The 20349-nt window shown below is 53.6% G+C and overlaps 1 protein-coding gene across 2 annotated transcripts; it reads left to right on the forward strand.

Moving 5' to 3' along the window:
• The first annotated feature begins 14942 nt into the window (after nucleotides 1-14942).
• Nucleotides 14943-20242, forward strand: SDS (serine dehydratase). 2 transcript variants are annotated; one of them, XM_087424170.1, is made up of 8 exons: nucleotides 14948-15100; nucleotides 15510-15549; nucleotides 15800-15939; nucleotides 16036-16127; nucleotides 16893-17120; nucleotides 19187-19311; nucleotides 19909-19919; nucleotides 19979-20242. In XM_087424170.1, exons 1-8 carry the CDS (start codon nucleotides 14948-14950, stop codon nucleotides 20240-20242), a joined length of 1053 nt encoding a protein of 350 aa, XP_087280296.1. The 2 variants fall into 2 exon arrangements, with proteins under 2 accessions (XP_087280295.1, XP_087280296.1); XM_087424169.1 differs by lacking the exon at nucleotides 19909-19919 and having other exon boundaries at nucleotides 14943-15100; nucleotides 20034-20242.
• The last annotated feature ends 107 nt before the right edge of the window (nucleotides 20243-20349 follow it).

The raw sequence follows: 20349 nt of genomic DNA on the forward strand, positions 1-20349 counted from the left end.
GTATGGAGAACTGTAGAATGAACCTCCTGTGCAGCCATCACTCAGTTCCGGCAATCAACTCATGGCCTGCCTTGTTTCACCTGTATCTCGACCCACTCCCCCTTCCTGTATCATTTTTCTTCCTTTTTTATTGTTAAATTTTCCCCCTGTATTATTTCATCTGCAAATATTTCAGCACGCACCCCTAAAAGTAAAGAACATTTTTTCTGGCAAGGTTTATTTTATTTTTTTATTGAGATATAAGTGACGTATAACATTATATTAGTTTCAAGTAGACAACAATGATTTAATATTTGTATATATTGTGAAATGATCACCACAATAATTCTAGTTAACGTCTCTCACCATACATAGTAACAAAATCTTTTTTCTTATGATGAGAACTTTTAAGATCTACTCTCTTAGCAACTTTCAAATATGCATGACAGCATTATAGCCACTGTGCTGTTCATTACATCCCCGTGACACTTATTTTATAACTGGAAGTTTGTACCTTTTGACCACAAAGAACTCTTTCTAAACAATGTAGCCACATAGTTTCACAACTGCATACATTTGTCCAAACTCATGGAATTTTAACTGAAAGTGCGCTAGTTTTATTTATGTAAATTATACCTCAATGATGCTAATCTTCAAAAAATGTAATCACAATACCATTGTCACATCTAAAAATATCAATCATAATTTCTCAATATCATCAAATATCTGGTAATTGTTCAAATTTCCAATTGTCTCATAAAACGCGGTAAATGGTCGGTTTTGCAGTTGGTGGTGGTTTGGGGTTTTTAACAGTTTGAATCAGGATGCATATCAGATCTGTGCATCTTGATTGGTTGAGAGGTTTTTTAATTCCCTTTTGATCCGTTAAGTTCTCAAAGCGGACCTTGGAGGTGAGTGACAGGAAGGGAGCCGAGGGAAAAGCATTTGTGCAGCGGGGACAGCAGGTGGAACCAGCTTGAGAGAGAAACGAACTTGGGGCGTTGCAGGTGCAGAGAGAAGGGACGGGGCGCAGGAGGTGAGAGCAGGAGGCGAGCGGCGGGAGGTGGGGGGGACGTGCGGAAGGAGCTGGGACGTGATGCTAATGCTGCTCGCAATGGGAGGTTTCAAGCCGAGGCGCCGGTGAGTGAGTGAGTGAGTGAATGACCCAGTGAGTAAGGGCGAGAAGAATAGAGGAGGAGGTGAGAAGGGAGGAAAGACAGAAAGAGGAAAAAAGGAGCAAACGCAGCCACTCTTTTTTCACTCTGGGGCAGAAAAAGGTTGGCCCGCCTCCGCAGTTCCACTACTTGCCACTAGGGGGAGTGCTACCCGCCCCCTCCAAAGTCAAGCCGGTTTCAAGTCCACTCTTACTTAGGGCTGGAGTCCCCCCATCAGAAGGTTCCAGGTCCTGGATTTGACCCGTGTGCTTGTCGGGATGGCCCTGGGATTCCCCAGGCAGGGCAAAGCCTGAGCCATCTCCACCTGGTTCCATCAAGGGCCCTTGTCGAGCTAGGCATGGCCTTGGGGGAAAGGGGCCCGTGGATCACCCAAACCCAGGACGCCCCTGCCTCCGCCTCCCCTCAGCTCTGGAGCCCGAGACTGTGAGCTTTGGGTCAATCAGAGACCAAAGTTAGAAACCAGCTTTGACCTCCTGGCTGTGTGACCCAGACAACTGTCTCAACCTCTCTGAGCCTGTTTGCCTTCCTGTAAAATGGGAATAACAATCCTCAACTCACAGATTATGGTGCAGATTGGTAATAATAATAATAGCCACTGAAGGGGAGCAGATTTTGCCACCCCAAAATATGTCTCTGGCATAAGGATTATTTTGAGCTAAAGGCATTTAAAACCCTGCAGATTCAGGAAAAGCTCTTTACCTCCCTCTCCGCTGCCCAGATTTACACTGGAAAGGCGGCTGCCCCAGGAAAAGAGCTATTATTAGAGAGAGCTTTTGAGCTAAGAAACTTATCTGCATAGCAGGGCAACCTTTGTTTCCCATACCTCTCCTCCGCCTCGCTGTGAATGGCCTCCTCCCCTCCGTGTCCCCGGACCTCTACCCCTTTCCTGGGCGCAGGAGGGTGTACAAGCCTCCATCACCCAGCTGCCCTTTGAGTCTTCATATCTTTATGGGGCTCCCATATGTACGTGATTAAATTTGTTTTTCTCCTGTTAATCTGTCATATCAATTTAATTATTAGACCCGCCACAGAACCCAGAAAGGAAGAAGCGAAAATGTTTCTGCCCCTACGCTACCCTTTGTTGAGTTCCTATTGTGCACCAGACATCAGCCGAGCCCCCTGGAGGTGTTATCTCACAATGCTGGCACGCTCACCTTACTCTAGCACGTCTATAGGGCCCTGACCTGGGAACTGGGGATTCCACAAGACACACATCTACTCTTGGAGCTGATTTATAGTCTGATGGGGAGATCAGCATTCAACAAATAACTGTATAGACAAACAAAATAATCAGAAATGGTGAAAACTGCTAAGAAGGAAATGCACATATAGGGAGTCTTGAAGAGAAGGACAAGGGGACCTACTTTGGGTGGGGAGGTCAGGAATGGCCTTTTGGAGGGGGTGACCATTAAAACGGAGACCTGAAAAATGAGAATGAACTAACTACATAACAGACTGGGGGAAGAGCATGTGCTTCACAGTATTGTTGTGAGGGTTAAGTGAGGCTATTCCAGCACGGCATCAACTCTGTGCCTGACATATCATAATAATAGCTACTCTTTGTGTGGGACTTACTGTGAGCCATATGCTGTGCCAGGCCCCTTATCTATTATCTCATATAATCCTTCCAACAACCCTGAGATACGTTCAACTATTAATTCCACTTTATAGACAGTGCAACTGAGGCCCAGAGAGGTTAAGTAACTTGTCCAAGGTCACACAGCTGGAAATGGCACGGCCTGAATTCAAACTGAGGCCGTGCGCTTTGGCATCTGTCCTCTTAACCCCCATGCCATACTTCCTCTATTATACTAGGGTTATTATTATTATTATTAAAGGGGTGAGCATTTCATACTTAATTGCCAGTGGTCCTTAGGAGCCAAATGCACCTGGCTCAGTCCCCAGGCCCCCCAGCCTTCTCGGTTATAGGAACCACCCACAAGAGGACAGCAGGCATCAGTTAAATGAATGAGCCCCAGGTTGCCAACAGCCTTGTCAGCCCAGACGCCCACGAGGGCACAGGCCTCCCAGACTGAGGTCTGGGCGACATGTAGCTTCACTGCACGTGGCAGCCGCTGGGGTTGAGGTGGGAGCTGGGCCCTGTCTGCCGAGGAGCAGTGGGGAGCCCGGGGCACAAGCACAGCCTCAGCCGAGCGGCTGTCCCTCGCTGGGCCTCGCCTGCCACTTCTGCGAATTGGGGTCAAGACCTTCTACCTTCTCCACCACCCGTGTCCCTCGGGCTTTTCCAGGGGCTGCCTGGGTGACTCTCGCAGCTGAATCCCTGTGCCGAGTTGGGAAAGCTTGGCCAGCTCTCGGCTGGCAGCAAGCCCAGCCCTGCCACCGCGGCCAGCAGGCCCTGCCCCCGACCCTCAGGGCCCCGCTCAGCCCTCTTCTCCCGCAGGCTGGGCCGGGGCAGCCTGAGCTGAAGCGATATTCCCGAGAGGGCTCAGGCCTCTCTCCTCCCCTCTCATTTTCGTCCACTCAGCCAGGACTTTGCCCTAGAACCTTCCAGACTACCCTACGCTCATCTTGACACACGCACACAGAGCCCCAGGGCCCCACCTGGGCTCCAGGCCCCCTTACCTTCCTGCCCAACAGTCCCCAGACCAGCTTGGCCCCAAGCCTTGCCCGCCAGCCTGCCCTGGCACCAGCTCTGCCTGGCGTCCTGTGGCCTTGGCCCCTCCCCCTGTGTTAAAGGGACAGCTCCCAGCTGGAGGAGGGACAGGGTGCCATCAACCTTCATGGCCTCTCTGTGCGCTGTCCACGACACACGCATTATCTGGTCCCATCTGACAGATGAAGAAACTGAGGCTCAGAGAAGGGACTCGCTTAGCCAAGGCCAACCAGCCAGCGAGAGACACTCTACCCCTCACCCTGGACCATCTCTTTGGTGACACAAACATCCCCAAATCTTCTTATTGCAACCCACTGCTTGTCCCGAGCACCAGGCCATGTCCCCTGGACCACTGTCAGGGTCAGCTTAGGTCTGAGAGGAGAAAACAAAGACAAAGAAACCATTGTTATCCACCACGTGAGAAAGGCATGTTTTCTGAAGCACCTCCTCATCCCTGATATTTTGCACCCAACATAGGAACCCAAACGATTATTTATTGTTCAGATGAATGACTCTGGCAATTCACTCATTCATTCAACAAATATTTATTGGACACCTCTGTGTGTCAAGCCCTGGGAACTCTAGCTTCAAACCAGACAGCGTGTCCCCTGCCCACACAAAGCCCCAAGGAGCCACGGAGGGCAGTTCAGTCAGTGTGATCAGATGTGGGCAGCGGAGGTGGGGCAGGGCTGGGGGCGTCCGGAGCAGGTAGGAAGGCTTCCTGGAGGAGGGGAAGGCTGAGCTGAGCCAGAAATCAAGAACATGGAGTGCAAAGGTCTGGAACTGAAAGATACGGTGTGTTGCAGGACCGGAGAAGCGTCCAATGGGACTGGGACAGAGAAGGCAGGGCTGGGGCAGCAGGCGGGGTTAGGGCTGGAGAGGTGGCAGGGACCAGAGTCCATGGGATGCTGGGGCCAATCCAGAGTCTGGACCCTACCCAGGGGCACCAGGGAGCCATGGAATGCTAGAGGCAGTGGAATGACGTGATCAGATTCACGTCTTGTCTCTGTCACCAGCTCGCTGGGTGAACTTGAGTTAGCCCCATCCATCTCTGGGCCTCAGTTTCCCTATATGGAAAGTGGGAGGCGAGGTCTCAGAAGGACCTGGCAGCCCAGATGTTCTGTGCCCTTCTTGGATTCTACGTGACCTCCTCAAGTTTGATGATTAACTCCTGCCGCTCGGGGTCAAGTCGCGCTGCGTGGGCAGGATCCTTGACGAGGACTCTGGCAACTTCATTCCCTCCTCTCAGTAAACATGCACCCCTTGGGCTGGCCCCGTGGCTTAGCGGTTAAGTGCGCGCGCTCCGCCACTAGCGGCCCGGGTTCGGATCCCGGGCGCGCACCAACTCACCACTTCGCCGGCCACGCTGAGGCCGCGTCCCACACACAGCAACTAGAAGGATGTGCAACTATGACATACAACTATCTACTGGGGCTTTGGGGGAAAAAATAAATAAATAAAATTTAAAAAAAAAAACATGCACCCCTCTTCGTCAGGTGTCCTGTCCTGCACTGGGGCTGGGACCGGGGGTGGTAAAACCCAGTTCGTGCCCTGAGGTGACCCCCGGCCTGGAGAAGAGAGGAAGACACCCAATTCAGTGACAAGGCTAACAACCCTAGGAGGACGCAGAGCAGAAGGTCCCCAGAGGACGGCTGGGGTGGGATGGGGTCAGAGGGCTTCCTGGAGGAGCAGGGCCTTAGCACACACCTCAGGCTTGGACAAGAAACATGACGGCTGCATTTATTGCACGCCTACTGTACGCCAGACCTTTCATGTTGACTAGCATATCCTAAAGATATTTTAATAGTTGGATATTAATTTCTGTTTGCATTAGGATATACACACAGTCATGCCCCACATAATGACGTTTCGGTCAACGATGGACCTCATACACGATGGTGGTCCCATAGTGTGTAGTAGACCGTACCATCTAGGTTTGTGTGACTACACTCTGTGATGTTCACACAATGACGAAATCGCCTAATGATGCATTTCTCAGATGGTATCCCAGTCATTAAGCGACGCATGGCTGTATGTTACATATATGTAATATCAAACCCATAATTTCATGGATATTATTGCTTAGGAAGAAGTTAAGGCAGGCACTAAAGTATAAAAGAGGAGTCTGTTTTGGGGCCAGCCTTGTGGTGCAGCGGTTAAGTGCGCGCGCTCCGCTTCGGCAGCCCAAGTGTCCGCAGGTTCAGATCCCAGGCGCGCACCGACGCACCACTTGTCAGGACGTGCTGTGGCGGTGTCCCATATAAAGTGGAGGAAGATGGGCACAGATGTTAGCCCAGGGCCAGTCTTCCTCCGCAAGAAAGAGGATTGGCAACGGATGTTAGCTCATGGCTGATCTCCCTCACAAAAAAAAAAACAAACAAACAGGAGTCTGTTTTAAAAAAATATTAACTAGTAACAATAATCGTGGTTTCTGGTCTGAAGAGGCAGTACGCCTAATGGTTAGAGCACAGACGCTGGGGCCAGACTCTGGTATAAATACCAGCTCTGCCACCTACTGGCCGTGTGAGCTTGCTTACGTTACTTCACCTCTCTGTGCCTTGTTTCCTCAACTGTAAGATGGGGATAAAATGCCACTTCCCTAGTGGAGCCAATGTGAGGGTCGAACGAGCTCATATATGTAAGGTATTTAGAACAGTAAGTGCTCTGCGTTTGCTGTTGTTGTTATTATTACTATTACAAAAGAGGTGACAAGTTGTACACCTAAAATGAATACAATGTTATATGTCAATATTTCTCAGTGAAAAAGAAAAAAGAAGAAGTGACACAACAATGTGGCACAAATTGCAAAGGTGGCTCAAGAATGTCCGAAGTTCGGGAACATGACGTCATTATGTCACAGAATGATTACAACACTCCGAGGAGGTGGGTAACACAATGAACCCTATATCGTGGAATCAGACTTGGCGCAGAAAGGCCAAGCCACTTTTCCAAGGTCACACAGCAGTGGCAGAGCCAGGGCTCAGACCCAGAGGGGCCGGGCTCCAGAGGTCCTGGCTTGGAAGGGCATGGGGTGGGGAAGCCAGGGTGGCTGCATCAGAGAGCAGATGGGGCCAGAGAGGCGAGCCAGGTCGCTGACCTGTCCCCTCCCACAGCCACCTTCGTCAGCCAGCCCCTGTCCCTGACACTTCAGATCGCCAAACACCCACCCTGGCCAGTCCCCAGGGTTACTCATTAAGCTTCATTTCACCATCCTCACCCCCAGCTAGCCTTCCTTCCCAGGGCGAGGGAACTGCGTAGAGGGGATGGATGGAGCCTCGGACACGGGCGATTTGCAGGTTCAACCCTGTATTCTGTGTCACTTTCTAAGCCCTGGAGGCTCAGTTCCATTAATCGGGTGAAGGAAGTGGGGCTCGGGCAGTCCAGCAACCAGCCTCGCCAGTGAGTGACCCCGCTGGGATTCGGACCCTGGTGTTCTAACACCCAATACCATACAGCGTCTCAGCTGAGTTCTCAGACTCTTCAACCCTTGGCAAGATGCTAAATCCTCCCAGAGCAGAGAGGGTCTCAAACTAGCAGCCACATTTCTGCTGGCAGGAGCTGATTCACTCCGTGCTCTGTAGAGGACATGGTTCTCCATTGGCCACTGTCCCTACCTCTCCGCATTACAACCCCAAAACCCAGCAGGCCCTGCCTGGCCCCTGGAGGTATTTGAGTTTGAAACCCTTGTACAGAGGAGCCATCTCTCTCTCCTCTTGCCCCTGAAAAGGAAACGAGTCAGTTATCAAGGGGGCAGCTGAGGTACACAAAGGCGAAGAGACTTGCCCTGGGTTGCCCAACATATAGGCCACAGGACCAATTTTCGAGGGATCCAGCATCCAACCTGGATTCTCTCGTCCCGAGAGACTTCCAAATTCATAGCACTGATGTCTGAGCTGAAAGAATCTGCGAGGGCCATCTAATCTATCCTTTTTGTGGATGAGGAAACTGAGGCCCAGAGGAAAAAAGGAGACAGTTTAACATCTCCCCTCAAGCCCAAGGAAAATTCTGGTCCATGTGAACTTAGTGGACGATTAAGCCATTCACTTATGCATTCAGCAAACCTTACCCCAAACCACCAAAATCTAAGCCCTGTGAAAAGAGAAATGGAGACAAATAAGATACATTCCCGGCCCTCAAGGGGCTCACAGTCAACATGTCAGTAAATAGATACAATAAAGCTTCACCGATGCAGCAACAGAAAGTGCAAATTAGAGCAACAATAAAATACCATTTTTTAAAACTATCAAGTTGGCAAAAAAATTTAAAAGCAAAAAAACAATAACAGCCAGGGCTGGCGAGTGTGAGGGAAAACAGGCACGCTTGTATGTTGCTGGTGTGATCAGGAATTGCTACAGCCTTTTGGGAAACAGACCTGTCAATGTCTGTTACAATTAGATAAATACCCATACTTCTGACCAAGAAACCTTAATTTGGGAGATTTATTCTTTAAAAAAAAAAAATCACCAAAGGGTAGGGACATGGGGATGAGAGTGTTTATTAAAGTAGAAAAAAAACTGTAAGGGTGGATGTCTTTGAATCAGGAAATGGTTGAATAAGTCATAATACACCCTCACCATGGAATTTTATGCAGCCATCATAAATAAATTAGATCTAAATCTATTGACCCAAAGAGATGTTCACGATGCATTGTAACAGAAGAAAAAAATATGTAGTGTTAACGACTTTTTTAACAAAGAATAATAACCAAAATTGCCTGATGTGCAGTCCACGATTGTGTATACGATGGTGTTATCCTGGGGTAACGGGGGAGGTGGGGCTGAGGGAGGAGCACTGGGCTACCATTATCTCCAAGTCTCGAGATACCCTGTAAATACCATCGTCCTTCTTTCTCAGGGCAGGAAACTGAGGCTAAGGGAAGTTGGGTGACCACTCCGAGGTCACACAGCTGGGTGTCAGTTTCAGCCCGGGTCTGGTGGCCTCAGGAGCCGGAGACCTTTACTAATCTGGAGACTCTGGGGCTGGCTGCACAGCCAGGGAGGGCATGCAGAGGCGAGAGTTGTGAAAAGAGCCATCAGAGTCCCCACCTTCTGCAGCCAAGGACACGCTGATCCGGCCATCCTCAGGGACACTTCCCGGGAAGCAGTGACGTAACAGCCAGCAGGCAGAGGTGAGGGAGGCGACTCGCCCAAGGTTACCAGCCAGACTCGCACCCCTCCTCCTGAGAGCCAGCTCTGCCCTCGCCCTCCTGCACTGAATAGGTCCAGGCCTCAGTTTGCCCATCTGTTAAATGGGGGATGGTGACTTTCACTTTCCTCCCCGATTCTCAAGACCTTTCAAAGGAGGGCTGGACAGGAGAGGAGGGCCCTTGTGCCCCATCACCCAAAGCTCGGGACGCAAATGCCCTCTGGAGTACCAGAAAGTGAAAATAGCCATCACCTATTCAGTGCCCATGATATGCTGGGCACCGTCGTCACAACTTGACATCCGTGAGGTCATTCAATCCTCATAATACATCTAAGAGGTGGATACTACTCTCAGTTAAAGAAACTGAGGCACAGAGAGGTTCAGTGACTTGTCCAAGGTCACACAGCAAGTCAATGGCAAAAGTTGGATTTGAACTTGGGCCTGTGAGGAAAATGACTCACTTGCTATCTGGAAACGGACTCACCTTTGATGCTAGAGTCACGGGCATGAACTGATCCCCCCGAGGTTTGCACAGTGACGGGGGCCAGCCTTCCCCTGAGACCCTCCAGCAGCTGACGGGTCAGAACATCCCCGTCACACCTCATTCCACCTGGCTCTGCTCCATTTGTGCCCTACGGTGACCTGGGGCGAGCACCCTGCCCTCCTAGGGTCCCGGTCTGCACGCAGGACACAGAACCACATACGCACCCACACGTGCACATACTTTTTTATGTATTTAAAAATGAAGATATGCCCAGACAGCAAATGTCCACCAACTGCTGAGTGGATAACAAAAATGTGGGCTAGCCGTACAATGGAATACTATTCAGACACGGAAAGGAATGAAGTACTGAGCCATGCTATGATGTGGATGGACCTCGGAAACGGGATGCTGAGGGAAAGAAGCCAGACACAAAAGGCCACAGATCTCAGGACTCCGTCGATGAGAAATGCCCAGAATAGGAGAATCCACAGGACAGAAAGCAGACTGGTGGCTGCAGGGGGCTGGAGGGAGGGGAGAAAGGGGAGTGACTGTGAATGGGGACGGGGTTTCTTTTTGGGGTGATGAAAATGTTCTCAACCTGGTACTCTGTGAATGCGTGAATTGTATGGCATGTGAATTATATCTCAATAAAGTTATTATTTAAAAAAGGATATGCCCAGACAGGATGTCAACAACAGTGATACATATTTTATCTTTTTCCCTCTTTTTGGTTCTCATATGATTGACTTTCTTAATCTGCTATTTTTCAAATCACAGCAGTGATGCATTCTTGTTGAAACAAACAGAACGATATGGAGAGGCCTAAAGGAGGACTTGATCATCTCATTCCCACCACTCGCAGCTCCTCACCATCCAGCCATTGGAGCAGAGATGACGTCAGCTTATAAGACAGCTGTCTTCCTTCCGTCCCGTCTCCCCATCTGCGTGGACAACCTCAGATGGAGACAGCGTCAAATGCCTAAAGCTGGGACCTCTGAAGGTGACCAGACTGGGCCAGATGTCCTTCTGCAACCCCACCTCAACCCTCCGCATCCGCCCTGTGTCCACAGAGGACTCAGAATTCCTGAGTTTGCGTTCCCTCGCTGCCTCCTGGGTGATCTGGGGCAATTTCCCTGCACCTGTTCCTCACCTGTGACATGGGACTCAAAGGGTCCACTCACCTGGTTGTTTGAGGGTGAAGTGAAACCCCACAGGGGAAACTCCTGGCGTGGGATGGGGCACAAGCAGATGCCCGGGCACCGTGAGTGCCGGCTGTATACACTCAGATGCACACAGGGAGGCCGGGTCTCCGTGTGAGCTTCACGATGCCCGCACCACCTCAGCCCTGCCATCCTGTATCCTCGGCGCACGCCGTGGACGTCCCGCTGGGGAGGGGGCCTGGGAGAGCCTGTGGAAGGTCAGAGCAGCCTGCAAGAGGGGACTGCTTGTCCCACAGAGAGAGACGGCTGTGTGGACTGTTTGTGCCCTCACCGCCCTCTGTCTCATCAATATTCTCATCCCGGCCAGCCGGACAAGAGAGCTTTGTTGAGGGGCCCCGGGAGAGAGCCAGCCAGGCCTGTGTGTGAGTGTGAGTGTGTGTGTGTGTGTGTGTGTGTGCTCACTGCTCCTGTGGACACACAGACCCCTGCACACAGCCAGGGACAGACAGAAGGCTTGGTTGGCATGGGGCAGGGGGTGAGTTCAGGTGCACGACCTTCCAGTTCTGTGATGATGGTGATGACGATGGTGATGAGGATGATGGTGATGATGACAGTGATAGCTGGGCTGTGAACATCACTCATTCCGGGTCCCTTACATACGTACATCGTCATGTCCCCTAATCCTAGGAGGGAAGTACCATTATCTTCCCCATTTTACAGATGAGCAAAGGGAGGCTCCAGGAGGCAACGTGGTTTGCCCGGGGCTACCCAGCTAGTAAACAGCAGAGCCGGGATTTGAACCCTGAGCCGCCTAGGTCTTACCCATCTGCCTCTTTATGACAAAAGAGCCCTCAAAGACGACAGGGGAAGGCGATAGAGAACTGTGTTCAGACTGCAGGTTTGGGAGTCAGACTTCTGGGTTCAAGTGCCAGCTCATCCTTCTTCCTAGCTGGGTGCCTCAGTTTCCCCTTCTGTAAGATGAGGATAATGATAGTACCCACTTCCTCTTGTGGTTTGTTTCTGGGGTGCCTACTACGTGCCAAGCACATGCTAGGAACTTTAAGTGCATTATCTCTCGCCATCCTCCTGTAAGCCTCCTGATAGGCCTTGGGAAGTAGGTATGGCACCCATTCGCCAGTCAAGAAGCTAAGGATGAGGGAAGGGGAGGTGGCTAGCGGGGAGAAGAGGGGGAGAGAGGACGAAGCTGCCAGAGAGAGAAGTGCAGCCAGCCTCCCTGTCCCCTCCTGGAAGCCCCCATGGCCTCGGGCCAGGGGGCGGGTCCTGGGGGGGGTGGTCAGTCCTGGAGCCCCATTGGCTGCCTGCAGGAGCCTGGGGAATAAAGCCCGGGACAAGTAGCCCCTGGGACAGTTCAGAAGACAGTCCACCTCTCCATCTACTCTCCATCTGTCCGTGGACCGTCTACCCAATCTATCCATCTGGACCATCTCCAGCCTATTCCTCCCTGGCTGGCTCACTCTGCCCAGACGCCCAGCTCCACCGCCTTTGCCAGGTAAGCGGCCCCCTCCTCAGCCCCAGCCCAGGACTGGAGTGTCTGCCACCAGCCTGGAGGTTCCCAGGGGAGGAGAGGGAGGTAGAAAGAGTCTGTTGGGCATAAAAACCCACTGAAGCCAGACTGGGTTCACGTCCAGCACTGTGCCTCAGTTTCCTCATCTGTAAAATGGGGATAATAATAGGACCTTCCTCATAATATTGCTGTGAGGGTGAAATGAGATAGTGCACTGAAAGGTCCAGTCCAGATAACATAATCGTTAATTTTTATTGAGCTCTTACTCTGAGCCAAGTGAGGGGGGAGTGACTTCTGACTCCGGGAGACAGGCAGACGGGAGCTTCCAGGGCCCCCTCCCTCGGCGCCTGGCCAGCCTCCCTTCCTGAAGTCTCACCTTCAGCAGCAGGGTGGGAATGGCAGCCGGTGTGGTTTACATGTGCTCACTTTACATGGGGCAAGGGAGCAATGCCCATGGAGGATATCTGTCCCCTCACCTGAAGGCATCCGATGGTGCAACAGACGCAGGTGGCGGGAGGAGCTTCCCAAACCCACCTGGAAGGGGTCTTCGTGGCGATGCTTCCCACCCCCAACCAGGAGAGGTCCCTGAGGCCAGGGCTTGGGGACTTGCACAAGACCCCAGGCTTTAAGGTCCAGTCAGCCAGGATGGGGTGAGGGATTGCTTGGGGGCTAGCCTCCAGGAGCTGAAAGTTAATTCCCAGATGTGGGGATGCCCCTGTTTTGAGTGCCTGCAGTCTCTGAGTTTATTCACAAGATCTGGGGGAGAGGGTATCCGTTTGGGCCCCCCTCCCAGGCCCTGAATGTCAGTTAATTCACACGGACATGGGGTATCTGTATTTGGGGGGTGCTGAGGCTGGTGGGGTGGTCAGGAATCCCACCGTCTACTTTCCTTCTGACCCAGGCATGTCTGGCCCAATCTGGGAGGGGCGATGCCTGAGTCAGGAGAGCCTCGGTCAGGGGGCTGGACCAGATGGTGTCACTGGAAAGGGGGTGGGGTCCTGGCCTTCTGGGATGGTGGGGGGAGCCAGATAGGCCACCCACACAACCACCCACTGATCAACAATCAGGCTCAGCCCAAGTCCGGGGGAATCAGGCTCCCCCATGACTCTCAGCGGGAGAGAGGACACGATGGAAAGGCTGGGCGGCCTCATCGTCTCTGTCACCCAGAGTCCGTCCAGAAGGGGAGGCCTGAGCCACGCCCACGTGTCCTGGAGAGAGCCTCAGCTCCAGAGCCGGACTGCCTGAGTTCAAATCCGGCCTCCCCCACTCACCAGCTATGTGACCTTGGGCAAGTCACCTCAAAAGTCCAGTCCCGGTGGCTGGGTAACAAACTCCCCCAAGACGCAGTGGCTTCAAACAACGGCAACCATTGTACTGTTACCTGTCACAGTTCTGGGCTCAGCGAGCCAGTTCCCACTGGGTCTCTCACGCGGCTGCAGTGACAGCGGCCTGGCTAGAGTCACCCCAGAGTCATGTCCCACACCTGGCAGTTGACATTAGCCATCAGCTGTCAGCTGGGACACCTACATGTGGCCTCCACACGTGGCCTGGGCTTACTCCCATCACGGTGGCTGGGTTTAGAGAGGGAGCTTCCCAAGAGAGACGGCCAGGCTGTGACACCTTTTGTGACCGAGCCTCAGGGGCGGTGGTGCTCTGGGGCCACTCACACAGGACTTCAGGGGCGGATTGTGTCCGGCTCTTCCCAGCTCCATGTTCATTACATCACTTCGGTAGTTTGAAATTGGCCTCGATGAGGGAACATGCATCGCCAAGTGCACACTCTGCAAATCAGGGCTTCCTTTTCCTTCGGCGAGCCCATTGTTAAACATTTACCAGCACACCGCTGCTGGAAGCACACCGTGTCACCTCCACTGCAGCCACAGGCCCCCGGGGTCAAGGGCAGGCAGCACAGACCCGCCTCCCACCGACAACACGTCAATGTGGCGCCGTGAGCGGTGCACGTGGGCTGGGAGGAGCTTGAGTAGCCATCCCAGAAAACAAAGTCGGGCCCGTTTCCTCATCGAGAGAGTGGGGTAGTAACGGCACCTCTAGGATTAAGAGGATTAAACGAAGTAACATCTGTAAAACTTAAAACAGTGCCTGGCACATGGTGATTATTAAGTAATATAGTGATTATTATAAAAAATAAGAACAATAATAAAAGCTGGATAATAAATAAAAATAATAATAAATATAAATAAAATAATAAAAATAAATAATAATTAAAAACTAGGTACAAGGCTTTCCAAAAGTTAGTTTTAAAACATATATATATATTTAAACAACTAACATATGCATGTGGCAAAACGTTGAAACAGTACAAGAGGGAACGCTGAGTGCCGGCTCTCCCCGGAGGCTCCGCCCTGGTCAGTTTCTTGTGTGTTTCCTGAGATGCTCCGGAGCACATGGAAGCCAGTGGATTGAGTGTGTGTCCGCATTTTTTGCACAAATAGACCAAACCTGACAACCTGCCCTTGCTTTATCCACTTAACCAGCTTGCAACTCATTCTGAATCAGCACCTGCAAACCCCTCTCCACCTCACACCCCTGGAAAGCTGCAAGGTCTGAATGTTACTTCTGATGTTGGCAGCCTCCCAGCAGGGGGTGTGTGTGGGGTGGGGGGGGTCTTATCCCCATTTTACAGATGAGGGAGCTGAGGCTGAGGGGAGATTACCTGTCTGATGTCGCCTGGCGAGTAGGAGGCCAAGTTGAGGTTTGAACCCAGGTCTCCAGGACGCTGTGATCCGGGCCCTGTCCCGGCGTCCTGAGAAGTGAGGGACAGGGTCACTTTCCGCCACGCTGGATGGCAGCGCTGGCCGCAGGACCACTCTCCCGACCCCCTGGGTGTCCTTCCTTCCTCCAGCAATGACGTCCGGGGAGCCCCTGCACGTGAAGACCCCTATCCGTGACAGCATGACCCTGTCCAAAGTGGCCGGCACCAGCGTCTACCTCAAGATGGACAGTGCCCAGCCCTCCGGCTCCTTCAAGATCCGGGGCATCGGACACCTCTGCAAGACGGTACAGGACGGGCTCCACGTCATCGGGGCGGGGCGGCAGGCCCTCTCTCCGCGAGGGCAGGGCCAGTGCTGTGTGACATCCAGGGCGTTCCAGGCTCCGCCCTGCTGACTCCCCACAAGGCCTGAGCATCCGCCATCGGTGCTTCCTCTGGTTTAGGGGCGCCCGTCCACAGGGCCCCCCTCCTGCGCTGCTCCCAGAACCATCAGTTGCCCGCCTCTCCTTCACCCGTGCCTGAACCAGTCTCTTTGGGGAGGGAAGATGTCGTCGGAGAGGCTGGGGCCACACAAATTCCGTGTGAAGGAAGGCGAGGCCAGCGTCAGTTGGAATCATTGGGAGGTATTCCAGGGGGGAAGGAAGAGCCCCGGGACACACTGGGAGGGCCTGACCCCCTCCCCACTTGTCTCCACAGTGGGCTGAGCGAGGCTGTGAACATTTCGTCTGCTCCTCGGGTAGGTGCCCTGCATGCCTCCTCCTGTCCTCTGCTGTGTGTCCCTGGGCCAAGCACTCCACCTCTCTGGGCCCCGGTTTCCCCAGCAATGAGCTGTTGCAAACATCTGCAGCAGTCCCGACTTGGAATTCCAGGGGGAGGCCAGCGGTCACACAGGGGCATTCAGAGCCCCGAGGTTGGGGGTGGGCAGTCCTGGCTGGGCTCCCAGGTCCTCTGGCACTGACACCCTCTCCACCCCCCACCCCTGGCAGCGGGCAACGCAGGCCTGGCAGCCGCCTATGCCGCCAGGAAGCTGGGCATCCCTGCCACCATCGTCGTGCCCAGCACCACCCCTGCCCTCACCATCGAGCGGCTCAAGAATGAAGGCGCCACGGTCAAGGTGGTGGGCGAGGTGAGTGCCGACCTGGGGCAGGGGCCACAGAGGGCACCTGGTGGCAGGGCAGGGTCCTGCAGCCCCTCACCCCCCTGCCGCCCTGTGGTCTTGCAGATGCTGGACGAGGCCTTTGAGCTGGCCAAGGCCCTGGCAAAGAACAACCCAGGCTGGGTCTACGTCCCTCCCTTTGATGACCCCCTCATCTGGTACGTGGAGCCCAGGGTCACCTGGTGTGGGTGGCAGCCACCGCCTCCACCACTAGGCACCTGCCACAAAGCACACCATCATGCACAGCAGTTGTACGTGTGTGAGCATTCCACCATGTAGAAGCACACACACAGGCAGACGGCAGGTGCACACACATGTGCCCCAATGCCCATTCGCCATGGCCACACCAACACGTCCGTGAGCGAACACATCAGCTCAGAGACACAGGTGTCTGCCATTGGGTCCCCCTGGAAGCTGACCCTGAGACAAAGATTTCAGGGAAAGCAGTTTACATGGGGGGGTGATTCATTAGAGGAGTGGGGAAGTGAGACGAGGAAGGAAGGAAGCAGGTGCCTGCCCTGGGCAGCTGGAACTAAATCCCATGGGGGTCCCCAGGAGCCAGTGTGAAGCGAACCAGAGTTATCCCACCCACGGGAGAGGATGCTGGGGAATTTTTACACCGACACCCATAATTCTCCATTCTCATCCTCACTGGCTGGGGGCTGTTCTCGGGGGGTGTCATCTGCTGGCACTGCCAGGTGCCACATTCATAGGCAGCTCCGGGCCAGAGAAAGCCCTCAGGGAGAGACACAGATGCTGGCAGCTGGAAATGCCAGTGGAGATGGGGAAGAGGGGACTAGCCCCAAGGTCCGTCAGCTGCCGGGGATGAGGGCAAGTGCAGAGGGCAAGTGGCATCCCCAGGAGCCCCGCCTGGTGTCTCCAGGAAGCCCAGCCCTGACCTGACACCCTCCCACCCCCTCCAGGGAAGGCCACGCATCCGTCGTGGCAGAGCTGAAGGAGACGCTGGGCACAAAGCCGGGAGCCATCGCGCTGTCGGTGGGTGGCGGGGGCCTGCTGTGCGGAGTGGTCCAGGGGCTGCAGGAGGTGGGCTGGGGCGACGTGCCCATCATCGCCATGGAGACCATCGGAGCCCACAGCTTCCGCGCAGCCACCGCTGCCGGCAAGCTCGTCTCCCTGCCCCAGATTACCAGGTGAGCGGCCGGGGGCCTCCGCCGGGGGTTCAGCAAGCCTGGGGGCTGCCGGGGAGGCCCCGATGTCAGCCTCATCTCACAGGTGAGGACACCGAGGCTTCGGTCATTTGCTCAGAGTCCCACGGGCGGTGGGTGGTACCACTGGGACCAAACCCAAGTCTGTGTGACTCTGTACCATGATCGTCACACTTCCGCACACGGAAAGTCTAATGTTCATCATTCACTGAGCCCCTCTGGGGGAGGGTTCCACACAGCTCATGAACTTGCCAACCGATTACTGAGCCCCTAATCTGTGCAGGACACTGGCTGATCCTGGCGGGAGCATGAGGGATAAACACAGCGACGAGTTCACACCCCAGCCCCATGCCTTTGACAGATGGTGTTTAATTAGGGTCAGGTTTGGCCGCGTTATACAGGAGCCCAAAGTAACAGTGGCTTAAGCAAGGTTGAACTTCATTTCCTCTTTTATAGTAAAAAAAAAAAAAAATCTAGGGGGTGGGGGATGGGCGAAATGGGTGAAGGGCGTCAAAAGGCACAAACCTCCAGTTATGAAATAAATAAGTCCTGGGGATGTCATGTACAGCATGGTGACTATAGTTAATAATACTGTATTGCATATTTGAAAGTTGCTGAGAGTAGATCTTAAAAGTTCTCATCACAAGAGAAAAGAATTGTAACTATGTATGGTGACAGAAGTTAACTAGACTTACTGTGGTGATCATTTCACAATATATACAAATATTGCATCATTATGTTGCATACCTGAAACCCCATATAATGTTATATGTCAATTATACCTCAATTAAAAAAAAAAAAATCTAGAGGCAGGCAGTCTTGGGGCAGCACCATGAAGCCAGAGGCCCAGATTCCTTGAGTTTGTTGCCCCATCATCCTTATCATGTAGTCTATGGCCCAAAATGGCTGCTTAAATGCCACCTATCACACCCACACTCCATCTGGCAGGAAGGTGGAAGCGAGGGCAGAAACCATGCCCCCCTCGTTTAAAGACAGACACAATACTTCCACTTACCTCTCACTGGCCAGAACTTAGTCACAGGGCCACACATACTGCAAGGGTGGCTGGGAAATGTCTTCCTCCCAGACATGTGTCGTACAGCTAGAATAGATATTGGGTTGACAAGTCTCTGCCACAGATAGGGGACCCTGAGTCCAGGTAAGAACTTCTGGGTGAGCCCGGGACTCCGGAGCTACCGTCTTGGCTCTGGTCCCACACTGTTGGGAATGAAGAATGAAGAATGAAGAAATAACTGTCGAGCGCCTACCATGAGCCACGGGCTGGGCGAAGGGCTGAGGTGGTCCAGGCCGCAAGATGCTCCTGGGCGAGTCGGGGAGATGAGAACAGCGAGTGATGACTCGGGGAGGCCGAGGGAGCAGAACACACCGATTATGAGCCCGGGTCCCAGAGTTACACAGATCCTGCCTGCAGCCCCAGCACTACTGATTGACGATCGAACCAATTCACAGCAGAAATTGGTGCGAGAATTAAATAATGCCTGTGAAGTGCTGGCCCCTAATACTTTCTCAAGAAGTTGTCACTATGTTCGTGTTATGGGAAGGACTGTTTGAGAATTCCACATGCGGCCACGGGACTGAGTGCTCCCCTGGAGGACTCCTTGGAGGAGGCGGCCCTAATCCTGAGCCTTGAAGGGAGGCAGGACTCTGGCAGGCAGAGCGGCACTGAGCTTAGCGAGGGCTGAGCAGGTGGAGGCGACAGCCCGGGGCAAAGGCTGGGAGTCCCTTCAGGGAAGTGCAAGGGGGCCTCTCAGGCATTTGCTCCTGGGTTGATGTTGAACAGAATGATGCTATTTACCCCCATTCGAGCAATCTGTGCCCTATTAGAAGACCCCACTGTGCCCAGGGACCCCCAGGACTTCTCAGTGCTTTACAGCTGCAGAGGGTACGCCCAGCCCCTGCCCGCGGACCCCCACTGCCTCCTCCTTCTCACACCTGTCTCTTTCTCCCTCCCCATCCCAATCTCTGCCTCCTTCCTCTCTCCTCACTCTGTTTCCCCCATTCATGTCCCCTTCCCCATCCCCCACCCCCAGCGTTGCCAAGGCCCTGGGCGTGAAGACCGTGGGGGCTCAGGCCCTGAAGCTGTTTCGGGAACACCCCATTTTCCCTGAAGTTATCTCAGACCAGGAGGCTGTGGCTGCCATTGAGAAGTTTGTGGGTAGGTGCCAAGTCCCTTCAAGACCTGACCTGCTGGCTCAGGAAGTAATTTGCTGTCCACTTGGTGTGCCAAGGGGCTCCACTCACTGCAAATCTCCCTCACAGTTCTATCTCCCATCCCCTCCTAGAATTTCCCATTAATGAAAAATACAACGCAGTGGTAAAAATAGAGAGGCCAAAGCCACGAATGAAGAAGGCTGATAACCATGACAGCCGGGTACAATAACGGTATTTATAATGTTGGCTCTGAGCTTCCTGGTAGCCAGGGAGAAAAAGGAAAGCATGGGCCCCAGCTTTGGACTCAGGAGCGGGTCTGTAAGTAGGCTGGACTCTTTCTAGGAGAGGGATGGCAAACACACACACAGACACACACACAGGATAGCATATATGCTGCTGCCACTAAATTCTCCTGTACTGGCAGTCAGTTTGGCTAATTGACCAGGGCACTCTTGCTCAGACGATGCCTCAAAATCCTTCTCAACACAGTGCTCCGGCGATTATAACCATTTTGTCAATGTTAGCACTCATGATGAAACCTAGCCCTGGCTCAGGGCTTGGAAGTTCAGTCCAGGGTAATGGGGGGTGGGGGTTGGTCCAGGACCTGAGTCTGTGGCCAGGGCTGAGGGCAGATTGGCTCAGAAACCCCATGCTTTACCCATGGCCCACAGCTCCTCGCACCCTGCGGAACTCAGGCCCCGCCCTCCCCTGCCCCTCCCCTGGCAGATGATGAGAAGGTCCTGGTGGAGCCCGCCTGCGGCGCAGCCCTGGCCGCCGTCTACAGCCGCGTGCTACAGAAGCTGCAAGGCGAGGGGAAGCTCCGTGCCCCCCTGTCCTCCCTCGTGGTCATCGTCTGCGGGGGCAGCAACATCAGCCTGGCCCAGCTGCGGGCTCTCAGGGAACAGCTGGGCATGAAGAAGGGGCTGCCCAAGTGAGGCCCCTCCCCGCCCGGGAGCCCCCCGAGGGGCTGTGTTCTGCAGCGCCTCGCTAGACATACTACCCTGGTGTCTGGTCGGGAGCCCGCGGCCGGGCGGCCAGTCAC

The sequence above is a fragment of the Ceratotherium simum genome, chromosome 35 (assembly GCF_057802395.1).
Source record: "Ceratotherium simum simum isolate JZ-2026a chromosome 35, ASM5780239v1, whole genome shotgun sequence".
NCBI classification, from domain to species: Eukaryota; Metazoa; Chordata; class Mammalia; order Perissodactyla; family Rhinocerotidae; genus Ceratotherium; species Ceratotherium simum.